General features: G+C 39.7%; 2 protein-coding genes across 9 annotated transcripts in view; both read left to right on the forward strand.

Moving 5' to 3' along the window:
- erfl1 (Ets2 repressor factor like 1) overlaps positions 1-3,995 on the forward strand; it is a 48,863-nt gene extending 44,868 nt beyond the window's left edge. For both annotated transcript variants that reach the window (XM_080308034.1, XM_026186026.2), the window contains exon 7: positions 1,417-3,995. In XM_080308034.1, the coding sequence (XP_080164160.1) occupies positions 1,417-2,228 (812 nt within the window). In that variant the 3' untranslated portion in view covers positions 2,229-3,995. The remainder of the gene's footprint in view (positions 1-1,416) is intronic.
- A 2,197-nt stretch (positions 3,996-6,192) lies between these two features.
- Positions 6,193-12,589, forward strand: part of arhgef1 (Rho guanine nucleotide exchange factor (GEF) 1) — a 39,591-nt gene continuing 33,194 nt past the window's right edge. For 6 of the 7 annotated variants that reach the window (XM_026183711.2, XM_026183716.2, XM_026183718.2 and 3 more), the window contains exon 1: positions 6,193-6,457. The gene's annotated coding sequence lies outside the window, so the exon portion shown is untranslated. The remainder of the gene's footprint in view (positions 6,458-12,589) is intronic. The other variant, XM_080308422.1, reaches the window with a different exon arrangement.

Genomic DNA, 12,589 nt, shown 5'->3' on the forward strand with positions numbered 1-12,589 from the left:
TGAGCAGAGAGAGAAATGAGGATACAGTGAGGCATGAACATTTATTGTTAAAGGAAATAAGAGAGATTGCTGTCCCATAGCAGTCTACAGTGAGACTGTGCTCCAGGTGAGAAAGCCCAGGTTAGCTGGTGAATTATGCATGTCAGCTGTAGTGAGACACAAGTCGAGGGCTGGAGAAATCATCCACTTTTTCAGCGCAACTGTTCACATTTGTCCCCTTCTATCTCAGAAAGTGAGTTCAACCAAACACAGCACGGAAGTGTCATTGTTTGCTTGACTGATGGCACGCATGCACAAATGCATTTCATTTGCAATCTCTGCACACGCATAAGAAGGTATACGAATCTGCAGAGCTCGAGAGGTAGTGTGTAAACAGACTCACTCACACACAGATGCAATTCTCATCCCAGAACCGGCACCCTCTCCCTCCTCCCTATTCTGTTTGTCCTCAGGTCCTATTCCCCCCTTCTTCCCTTCTCACCCTCCTCTCCCTCCCATGTGTCCCCGCTGTCCTAATCCCTTCCCAGGCAGGAAGGCCCTAATTGAGGGTGCAGGCTTCAGTTTGTGGCCTGTGGGCGCCCATTACTGTGTTTTCATAAGCAAGTGAGGCCTGCCTGACTGATTCAATATTCATGTGTCTGCCAGCTACTCCTGGCCCAGCACGCAGAGACTTCACCACTGTCAAATTAGCCCTGCATAGTAAATAACAGAGTGAAAGAGAAAAAGAGAGTGAGAACGGCTGGGAGAGAGGTGGAGGGTGCAGCAGAGAGAGAATCTTTGAGTCGGTTGTCATTTGGAAGGAAGTAGACTAGGTTGAGAGGCAATGCGTTTGTTTGTTCATTAAAATTGCATTCCTGCATCATCTCAAATTTGCCCCCTCGTTCTGTTTTCAAGTGATTGAATTCAAATACGCAACGCAATTTGCTGCACCATAAGTGTTTTTTGCTTAATTTGAAATGATATCATGACATGTCAGAGCATTGCGGGGACAAATGTCGACATTATTTCTCAGTGAGAATTTTCAACAGTGTGACTGGTTTCACCGCAATGATGCGCAATCAAAACAGAAGCAGAGTCACTTCACATATTTCTTTTCTTTTAAATATACAAAGAAATGATAAGCCGTTTGGAAGACGGGAACTCTTCTTAATTGTTTTTCACTGCAGTGGAGAATCTTTGTGTTCACATCTGGTTTGCAGCGGTGTGAAGTGGGTGTACTACACAGTACCGGCATGCATAAATGAACCATCAGGTTTTGTGTTGAAAGCAGCCGTGCCAGAATTAGCCCCTGTGGCTCCTGATTAGAATTGCTAATACCACTGACTATAATTAGTGAACATTCTTGGATGTTGTATGTCAGGAAACCTTTGCCCCTTCTGAGAGCTAACCTCCATCTCTGGATTTTCTCTGTCCTAGGTGCACCGTGCTATTCAAAACCCCCGTCCCTGCTGGGCCCGTACCCTCGCAACCCACCCTTTGACTACCCCTGGGGCTTCAATCCCTACCTCCCAGGGGCCTTCTCTCTCAACAACTGCCCAAAACTGCCCCCTGGCTCCCTCTACCCCTCCCAGTTTTACCCCAACCCCTTGCAGAGCAGCCTTTCACAGCTGCCTCACCCCTTCTCCTCCCTGCTCCCGCCTGGAGAGGCAGGTGGGGGTGAGAGGGGAGCAACGGGGCAAACTGGCGGGACAAATGGCACAGCGGGTGGTCAGCCGGCCAGACTCTGCCTGCCGCCGTACCAGGGCAGCCTGTCGATGGGTCGGACAGACATTGGCAGCGGGGCGACACTGGGAGAAAGGGTGGAGCCCAATCCTCCGGGTCTCGGCTTGACCTTGGGCCTGGGAGCGGTCAGCTTAGGAGCTGGGACTGGGACAGACCAGCAGAGCCCCACAGAGAGAAGAGGAGGGGTGAAGCAGGACCCAGAGTCAGACTCAGACCTGGAGATAACAGATCTGAGCGACTGCAGCTCGGACAATGAAAATGAGCATGAATTTGGCATTCGGAAGGAATCCAGCCATGCGAACCGATCACAGCTTGTGTTAGATGGGAAGAAAGGAAGCGTGTTGCCTCCCATCTCCTCTCTTCCTCCACCAGTGTCCCCACATCCACTGAAGAGCCTGATGCCCATTACTCCTCCTCCCCCATCCCTGCCTAGGTCACTCTCACCTTCCATGGCTCTGCATGAAAGACACAGGGAGACAGAGACTCTCAAACTGATACACAGCTAAGACATTTTCTGATGTGTCCTCCATCTTGCCAGTCTATGGTCTGATAACTCTCTTTTTCTCTCCTTTTGTTTCTCTGAGATGAATTTTCCACTTTAAATCATCAGATCTTTTCCAGCCCTTTTCCAGGAATGGCAGTTAACTTCTTTTACTTCTAAAACTGCAGTTTTCCTGTTTGCTGTGCAAGTTTTGAGCTTGCCAGCAGTCCATTACACTACTGATTCATTCATCTTAGAATATATGGGGTGTACAGTTTTTAGAGTGTCGGCTGTCTCGTCCTTTTTATTTTGATCTCTCGCACCAAATGGTTTGTAGATTTGCTTTATGCATTGCCAGCACTAGTCTACAATTTGCTGTCTGCAGCTGAGCTACGAAAGAAGGCATCGAGGTGGGAAATTACAACACAGCAATTCCTGCCTTGACAAACATTAACAAACAACATCCCTAAACTAACAGAACAACAAATGATGCTCAGATCGATCCAATTTTACAGATTTGTCCTGTAATTCTACAGATTTAGACTATAAATAATTACTGTGGCTTTTAAGACATGGTCAAATACTGCCACCTAGTGGTCCTTTCACTCAATGTCGTTTTCAAAGAACTGCAAGTGTGTGAGTGAAGCTACTGCCCTGAGTTCATTTTGCACTGTTTTTTAAAATATATATATTGTTTATTGTGGGTTAATTTAAATGTTAACAATCCATCTGTTCAATAGTGCTAACTGTGACAGTCTGTGCGTATTTACTTTGTCTTGGTGCACATTTTCTAACAGGAAAGAAAAAGAGAGCAGGAAGGAGCTGGACCAATCTAGAATTTGTATGAATATTTCTGTATATATTTTAATATGGCGTACATGACATTTAATTATAATTCACTATGATAAGATTTAGCTGTATTGTTGTGATTTTATTCAGTATTTAAACATGTTGGAAAATTATAAGCTTAGGTGTATCAAAATTGAAATTATTAATGGCAGAAGATCTGCACTCTGAAGACTTTTTTTTAATGTTGAGGACTGAGCTCACGTTGGGATTTGTCTCTGATTTCCTCAACCCCAGTTAATTGTGCCCTTTGGTCATTTTGTTCTTGCCAGATGCCCAGTGTACAAACCCTTTGGGTTCAAAAACATGCCGGCAGACTTATTTTTCTAGTTAGCATTCACCCAATGTTCCTGTACTGTAATTAATCTAATGTGAATAATATTGGTCTTTGCATTTTCTTCTTTAAATCCTCCCCCCAAAATCTGTTTTGATTATTTTTCAATCGATTCTTTTTGTCCATGCCAGCAGCAGAGCAATTTGTTTTGCTTGAGGACACTAAACAGTGGTGGGAGGGAATACTTACAAAAAAAACTGTACCTTTCCTCTCCCCAGATCTTATGACCAACATCCTTTCTACAGCCCTGTTTCTCAGCGTGGAGTGAACAGTGAATCATATTGTACAGTTTCATAGCCTTTATGCCGATGGTTTGTCAAACAGTGGCAGTATACCGATTATTTGTGAAAGCTCTATTGTAAAGTTAATGTAAAACTCTATGTTTGTTGAGTTGCTCCAGGAAAGGCCTCCAGTCACCTCCACAGGAAGAACACTAACAGCTGTAAATACTATTTCCTCGTGTGTGTGTGTGTATGTGTGTACACATCCAGAAATGACAGTGCAGTGGTTTTACCTGTCATCTTTCTTTGTTTTACTGTAAAGAGGAAAAATGGAAAGTGCAAAAAGAAGAAAAAGAGTAATATCTTCAAAAGCAATAAATATTATTCTGGATAGCGGACTGTTGACTGTGTTGTTGAAAAGATTTAAAAAATACGGTGCTTCATACATCACAATTCTGACACAATCTGTGGAATTCAGGTCAGTGAAAAGAAATATTATATTATATTATATTATATTATATTATATTATATTATATAATATTATATTATATTATATTATATTATATTATATTGACACCAATAATGATTTGATTTTTTTATGCATTGGTGAAAAGTCCATGAAAAGTGTCTCTTAAACTGAAAAAGCACAGTAATTGCACACCATGCCAATTTAATCTGAACTTTTCTTTTCCTATAAATAATTAAATCTTGTTTACATTTAGAGATCTCTGCCCAAACTTTCTGTTACTTTCTGTTGTGTTTAACTAATTGTTTACCTGCTTTTCTTTTAGATTGGCTTTTACAAGCTGGCAAAATGCAGACAAATGAGACATTACAATTACACATGCAGAAGTTGTTATCACCATTTTGATGTATATTTTAATGTTTTAAGATGATTGTTAGGATGTTTTATATATGCCACTTAATGATAGGAAACATATTCCATTCAGGGAATGTAAAATTTTAAAACTGTTTGTTTGCCATCTACAAAAAAAGGGGGAATTTATAAAGCATTGCGTAATAGCACAAATCATACTGAGGCACTTTCAATGAACCTCTTAGTATTACAGAGAGGAATTTATTACTCGCACTTAAGCTCAGTCAGCATGTGAAAAATATTTTAAAGAAAAAACACCTCACTATCAAACAAGAAACGTCACTGTGCTTGTGATGATCACTGGTACTCACTAGACAAAACATTTGCAATTGTCATTATCAACTGTAACTAAATTTGTTTGACAAATACACAAGGAGTGGGGCTGCAGACATAGAGGGTGAGTCTTTTAGAAAGGTGTGCAACAGAAAATAGTAACATCATCATTAAAGTTCAGATCATTTAATGTATATGTGGCATCCACGTCATGTGTACATCATTTGTCACCAAGCGCTTAGGCCTCACTACTTTTCTACGTTAATCCAGGGAGAGATTAAATTAATTTTCAAAGAAGTTTGTCAACCTGGAAAAAGATTTAAAGGTCAAAGAGAATTTATAAGCTGACACAGTACAGGTAGAGACATGTATTAATGATTTAGAGGTCAATTTGGAGACATTGTTTGCATCTACAATGTGTTCTTTCAGACTAGTGACACAAAAAATTCCCAAATACACATTTAAGGGTTTATTTTGCTACATTTTTTTTATTTATGTAACACAGTGCATATTAATCAGACATTATATTTGTATATGTAAACACTTTACTCATGTTACAAGAAACAGTTGCCTTAATGTAAGAAAAAAAAAACAAATCTTCTAAATCTTTATTGTTAGATGTATTTGGAACGTTTGCCCTTTTTATCTCAGGGTCAAAAAATCTCAATGTAGAGCAAAAATAAATACTTAAATATTCATTCAGTCAGTCAATACACACACACACACACACACACACACACACACACACACACACACACACACACACACACACACACACACACACACACACATATCGTTAGGTGTAGATTTGTTGCCTGGTCGTTATCATATTTCTCCACAGTGCGGCGCCAGAAGGCTGGAAAATAAGTGAAGCATCGAGAAAACCAGGGAGAAAAGTTTTTTGAGAGTTCAAGCCTGTAAAATATAAATAATTCATATTAATACTTAATTTCCCGCAGACATAGTTCCTTCAGACATTTCTGATTTCTTAGCTTCGCAGTAGTGAAGATAATTTTTTTCTAAGCAGATACAGAGATTGACACCATCCTACATATCAATAATTTATGCTTTACACTGTCGGTCTTTGTTCAGAACATAATACACATTTTTAGAAAGAAAAAACTGTTTTGTTTTTGCTGCAACATTAATTATAAAAGAAAACTGAAGACGAATGGGTTTAACAGGTTTCATGTAAGTAGCGGACTGGCTAAGTAAACAATAGACAGAGGAAGGGTTTCATTTTGTATTGTGTTAATAACACTTTTTGGGTATCTCGTCTAGATATTTCTAAATGGTAGTAAGCGAATTCGTGTTTACACAAATATAAAGGGTCCATAAACACCGTGCTAATAAAATTCTCTTGTGTTGCAGAGAGTAGGTTCTTAATGGGGACAGGTTACTGTGTAACACAGTGCGGAAACAAGCCGTTTGTAGGGGTTACTGTTACGTTTTTATATAACATTCAAACCTTAAAACACACGTAAATTGACAAAAAGTTATAATATTGCCACTTTTATTTATTGCGTACTCGATAATTTCGAAGCGGTACACTGTAACTTCCCCCCCCTCGCGGTTAATCACTCAGTTTTTTTTTATGTGTACTTCCGCGTACAATGTTATTTTTTTTCTTCCCACTGACACACGGCAACTTCGAACAGGAAACCTCTTAGACGTCTCGCCTGTCGGTTTCTCTGTATTTACGGGTAAGTACACCATTCATAATGTTCACATGCTTGTGAACATTATCACGCTTTTGGACTTTTACGGGTTTCAGTGCTATAGTTTGAGTGGTTTTTGGCTATTTGTTGGCGCTGGCTTCCCCCCCATACAGCCAGAGCGGCAGACGATAGCGTCCGCATACAGGAATGCTGTACTCGGCTCACTGCACGACATCTCGTTCTGTGCGATCAAAGCCCATCTGCAGACGATTTTATTCAACATTTTGGCCATTTTCATTAGCACTGGGATAGCCACAGGTTTATTTTGTGAACTTGTTTAACAAAGGCATGGGAGTAACAGGGGAAAGAAAAAAGAAAAAAAAAAACTTAAGGTAGCAAACTTGTCTTTGTGTATTTTTTGGCAAAGCCATCGAAATTTTATACGACTGTCCTCAGTTTCGGTTTAGCCCAAACTACAAATCACTTTAATATTCTCAAATGGAGTTATGCTTTGTATTGAGCTAGTCAGTGGGAAGTTTATAGCTTGTGACCTTGAGAATTTTTATGTATTTTTTTCTTATCTTCTTTGAAATAGTATCTTTATGAAATGTATCATATGGGTAATCTGGTTGTTACAGCTATACAGTGTGAACCTGTGTGTATTTTACCTCATAAATGTTTTTATTATATCCAGCCTGTGATGCAAGTATACACACACATACAAAAAATACTCTCAGCACATTATAGAGGCTTAGGAAACCACTACCAGATCAATTCCTCTGTTTTCCTCTCATTTATTTGTCGACACTTTTTTCCCACAACATGAAAAGTAGCATCTGTCTTATCCCTCCCAGTTTCCCCCCCCCTCCCCCTTTGCTTCCTGTTTCTATATAACTCACTTATCAGATCGGCCTATAGACTGGGGGTCTCAATGCAGACAAAGTTCAATAATTAGTGTCTGTATGTAATTGATTGCCAGTGGTGATGTTTTTTCTCTCACCAAGTGCATTGCCTGTGCAAAACAGGCAACAGTTTCCTGTGCTCACAGGAAACTATAATTACTGTACATCTAGTGGTGCATCTAGTACAGCTTCAGTATCTCATGCTACCCTAGACAGAGGATGCTAGGGTAGTGTGGGCTGTGTATGCCAGTAAGCTGTAAGTTAGTAATTAGTCCTCAAAGAAAAACGGTTGCTTTTAAACAAGTTGTCAGGGCAGTTTATCCAGGCTTTTTTTTAAAGTCACCAATCATGAGCTCAGTCAAAGCCACCTTAGAATCACCCTAAATTTTGATGATGCTTATTGCCCATTATTTGACTCTGCCTGTGTGGTAAGGGCATTGGAGCTGGCGGTTTTAGAGACTGTGACTTGTTCCCAGTCAGCCGCTGCACCCCAGAGGCCCCATGTGAAGCAGGCTCTGCCACTTCCTGTTACGCTCTGTTAGACTAGAGGTGCACTGCACTTGTCATCTTTCTCTCGCTACATTTTACAAGTGCAGGCTTGTCTGGAGCCCAAAGGCTACCTTCTCTTCCTTTTAAAGGAGTGTTGGCTATTTAATCTGAGTTGCTGCACTGCTCTCTCCCTCTCTTTCTTCCACTCTCTATTGTTTTAGACCTACATAAACTCAGCCATATCCCCTCTTTCTTAGTGAGGAGGAAGATAAACTCAGGATATCGCTACAGTGAGCCATTTTCAGTTGTTGTTTAGCCTATGTGAACGATACCAAACAACTGGAATGACGGGTAATGCACTTTCAGTGGAACAGCCAGCAGCTGTCCTAAGGGCCTGGTGGTGTATTGCTAGCACAATGATAATTTACTGTACTTGGGCTCTGACTTCAAAGGGAGCACAGGTATTCTTCTCTGGCTGAAGATAGTCTGACAAACAGTCAGCAGATAATGAGAGATGGAGTGGACTCCCTGCTATTCTCTTTGTGAGTCAGAAATCTCCTGATTCCTCCTGAATGAGCTCACTAGGTGAGGTGGGGTGAAGTTCCAAACAACTGTGTGAGATGGTGAACAGGAAGGTGCTCATGCTCTTCGGCGCGTGTGACGTGAGTTTTTGTGAAACCGCAACATATGACCTCTGATCAAGGCACAACACTATTGTGTCATTGTAACTACTTCTGCATTGGTTTGCATGGATCTCTCATACAGCAATAACAGCACAGATTTGTTGGCTGCATAGATATAATGTTGTAGCTTCTTTGCATAGTTTTTGTTGTTGTTGTTTTTGCACGGTTGTGAAATTGTACCTGTACCTTTTTGTTGCATTTGCATAAAGAGAAAAAGGAGGCACTTTGCAACATCATATTTTTATTCTTGGACTTTGCTTGTGTAGCTTTGCGTGATTCACAGTTCAGACTAAAGTCGTGTCGTCTTGTACTGGGCTTCAGTGCAGTCTCTCTCTCTACATCCACCCCTGAGCAACACATTTCAGGACCTATCTATTTCTGACTGTCTTCTGATTGGCAGTCTCTTGCAAACAAAGGATTTGAACAGTAGGTGGGTTGGGCTGCAGTGCTTACAGGTTGACCATATTATTAGGGGTTATCAGTGCTCGCTGAAAGGAAATGTTTAGACCAGTCTCACGTTGTGAGCTTTTGCCTCCGCTGAATCATTTGCATATATGCTCATGATTAATATGAGCATCCATCATTGTAATAGCGCATATGTGTCAGAAAATAAGAAAGAGCGTAATAGAGAGCGAGCAGTATGTTTCTATGAGTATTTATGGTGCCTATGTGGCCTACATGTGGGAGTTCCCCTTTAATTGAGTAATACATTATTCATGTGTCATTATGGCTTTCCAGCATAGACCAGAATGTATCTGTTCTGGGCTTCTTCTGTGTTTTTACTTGGCTTGTCTGTTTTTGTTTTTGTTTTTCTCACCTGTTAAGTTCCGTCTTCCCTCTGCTGTCATTTATGTTCTGCTCAAACTGCATGTGCTCGAAGTGGATTTGCAACTTATGAGTCATATGTGTGCAGCAGTGATGTCCCGCTGCAAATGAAGCAGCCCTTTTGATTTCAAAATGAATGCAGCACGAATCCTTATGAGCTTTCTGACTGATGATAGGAGTTTTTTGTGCAATTTCAGCCTTGTCTCCAGGAGCTTAAGCGTCTCGTATGAAAAAGAAAGAAAATGGAAAGACTTGCATCTATCTGTCCAAATGTGAGTCAGACGGGCTGGCTGGAAGGCCGATGTGACAGGGGGTGAGGGAGTGAAGAAGCAGAGAATGAGCTCTTTCATTTGAGGGTCAGAGTGGAAAAAGCGAGACCAGACTCCACTCTTATGTTTACTCTCGAGGAGTGAAAGATGGTGGGGGCTTGGTGGGGTGAAAGGTCCTCCAGTCAAGTGTGTGGAGACAGTGTGTTGACTGTGTGTTAGCACACAGCTCTTTACAAACAATCGCTCATCCTGTGTTATACAATAAGTCATCATTTCCATTGTCATTTTAAATAATGGCAACTTCTATATTTATATTTTGATTACACTGTTCCACTGCTAGTCTACCCTACATAATGTATTACTTTTAACTGTGATGTTTGGTGCACATTTAGCCTTACAGCTTCATACATGTTCAAGGGAAAAATTAAAAAGAGAAACCCCAGAAAAAGCAAGAGGAGAGGATGAGGGATTCGTCTTTTATGCTGGCTAGGTAGTTGGATAGTTTTCACACACAGAAATGTGGCTCTGAACTTGAAGCATTCCTTGTGAAGTACCGGTACACTGGAAGATTATTATTGTGACATACCGAAAATAATTCAGATACCTCTCCTAATACATGGAGCTTATTCTTAGAGCTTTATCTATCGACCTTAAAAATAGGCCCCTGATAAAAGTAGTAGCATTGCAACTAAGTGTTCCTATTATTAGGAGTGTTATAGTATAGCATTGTTTGTTAATTGGAAATATTTAAAAAATGAAATATTAATTTGTTGTTTTGTTAATGACAGAGCCCAACTGATACAGGAGACTGACACCGATATTTAGAGATTTAAAGAATGAGATATTATTTTATATCAGCCGATGTTTTTTTTTCTTCTTTCATACACATGAAAGATAAACATTTATTTATTCCTTTACACTCTTTCCAACTCTGCCGGGATCAGGTTGTTGTTGTGTTTGTGGTGTTCCAAACACTTGTGTTTCCATCAGCGAAGTTGCCCTTTTGAGGACAAACTATGCAACATCAACTCTTATAATATTACTGAAGGGTGTTTCTTCCATCTCTTATTTACTTTTTAAATTTGAATTTATGAGGGTTTTAACATCCACATACCTGTGTTGATTTCATTGACCAATAGTTGTCGTCATTTTTTTTCCTGACAATGCAAGACAAGACAATAGCTAAATAAAAACTAATGCACAAAGGCAAAAATTATGATGAAATGTGTCAACACTTTCCTCAACTAATAAAAATGCAACTAAACTAATTTGGCTGTATAGAAAGGCGGGACAAGTTTGAAAGTGATCCAATCAGAAGTAATATCTTTGTGCAGTAAAGCTAGATGCACACATCTGATATGCCGCCGACAAACAAGGTGGAGGTGGGGGCAGAGGTGGTGGTTTCTCAAGAAAACACAGCAAAATGTCAACGCTTGGGAGGAAGAGCAGAAATTTCACAGCTGATGTGAAGGGAAAGATGCTGCTTTGTAAACTGAGTGGAGCCACTGTCACCAGAAAAAGACAACAAACATTTACAATTTAAATTTAGAAAATAATTTAGATGCCCAAATTATGAGTTTTAGTCAAAAGGTTATGACTAAAACTAAATTAAAAAAAAAAAAAACTGTCAAAATTAACACTGCTAGATTAGCAAAAGTTAAAATCATTGGAGTGCATCGGCCGACTGATACATTGGTGGCTCTATACATGCAGCTCTAGTTAATAACACAGAGCTGTGGGGCTGGTTTAGTTATATCTTAACTAAACCAGCCCCAATGACTAGCTAACCATTGTATCTGGTTGTATTTTCACAATTCACATTTTTGCTTTTTGTAGCTTTTAAAATTTCCTTCATTTATTGTGATATCATCATCATTCATTCCTTTGGTTGTGTTTACAATGTGGTAAAAAATCTTTGGAGACAGGTCAATTTTCAGTAATGAATAATTCAATAATCAGTTTAATGTATGGTCTATAAAAATTTAAAAAGAAGTGCATTATTTCACTATGGTTGGCCGCTTTGGGGGTGCTCTCTATACTGTGCTCCAGTTTTTCCATCCAGTGTTTCCATTTTTCACTGCAGTCCTAGCAGTGAAAAATGGAAACCTTTCTCCAAAGTTGGAGTTGATGTATTTCAAAGGTTATTTTGCCAGCAGTCTTTTAATGTAAGAGCTCTGTATAGTAAGAGAATCGGATCAAAATATGACCCAAGTTACACTTTTTTAGAGGTAGCATACAGCGTGAGATAATCCACTAAATATCCAGTCACAGTTCTGCAGATTCTTCCATTTGGTTTAGACAAGGGCATTGGTCGTGCGGATCATAGCACACCAGACAACCATTTTCTCATTGCGGTTCACCAGAAAATTTACCTATGCCAGTCTCACATTGGTTCAGTTGGACATCACACAAGCTTCTTACTAGGAAACTAACATGTAATGTTAGTTGGGTAATGTTTAGAAAGGTTCAAGGCTACAGTGCATATGTGAAAGAAGGAAATTATTTCTGTTGGCAAAATTGGAGCCAGTGAATATTGGCATCTGTGTCTTTAAAAAAGGCACAAGAACCATAATCTCTAGCTGAATGACTTGTAACTAATTTGGAGACCGGATTTTGACAAGAAAGAAGCCTGTGGGGATATTTGCAGTCCTGCTGCACTCTTTTCATTTTTTTTTTTTTCATTTTTTTTTTTTAAACTGCAGGCACACTTTGAGAAATATTATTTCTCAACATGTGTATTTCATTACTTGGAATGCTACTGGCTATAGCCTCCCAAATGTATTGTCAGTCAGTGTTTGCTTTAAGTTTTTATATTGATAACTGTCAATAATATTGACATATCAATTCACACTTGAATAACTGTGTTCTTAGAAAAATCTTCATTGCCAACCATGAGAATGATGTTTGAAGCATCCTGAACCAAGGTGCGCCTGTGTGCAAGTACACAAGCATTTTTTGGCAATGTTAACCTCAGAAGCTTTGAATCTGGGCAGGCTAAATTCCTTCCAG

Source organism: Astatotilapia calliptera, chromosome 11 (genome assembly GCF_964374335.1).
Source record: "Astatotilapia calliptera chromosome 11, fAstCal68.1, whole genome shotgun sequence".
NCBI lineage: Eukaryota > Metazoa > Chordata > Actinopteri > Cichliformes > Cichlidae > Astatotilapia > Astatotilapia calliptera.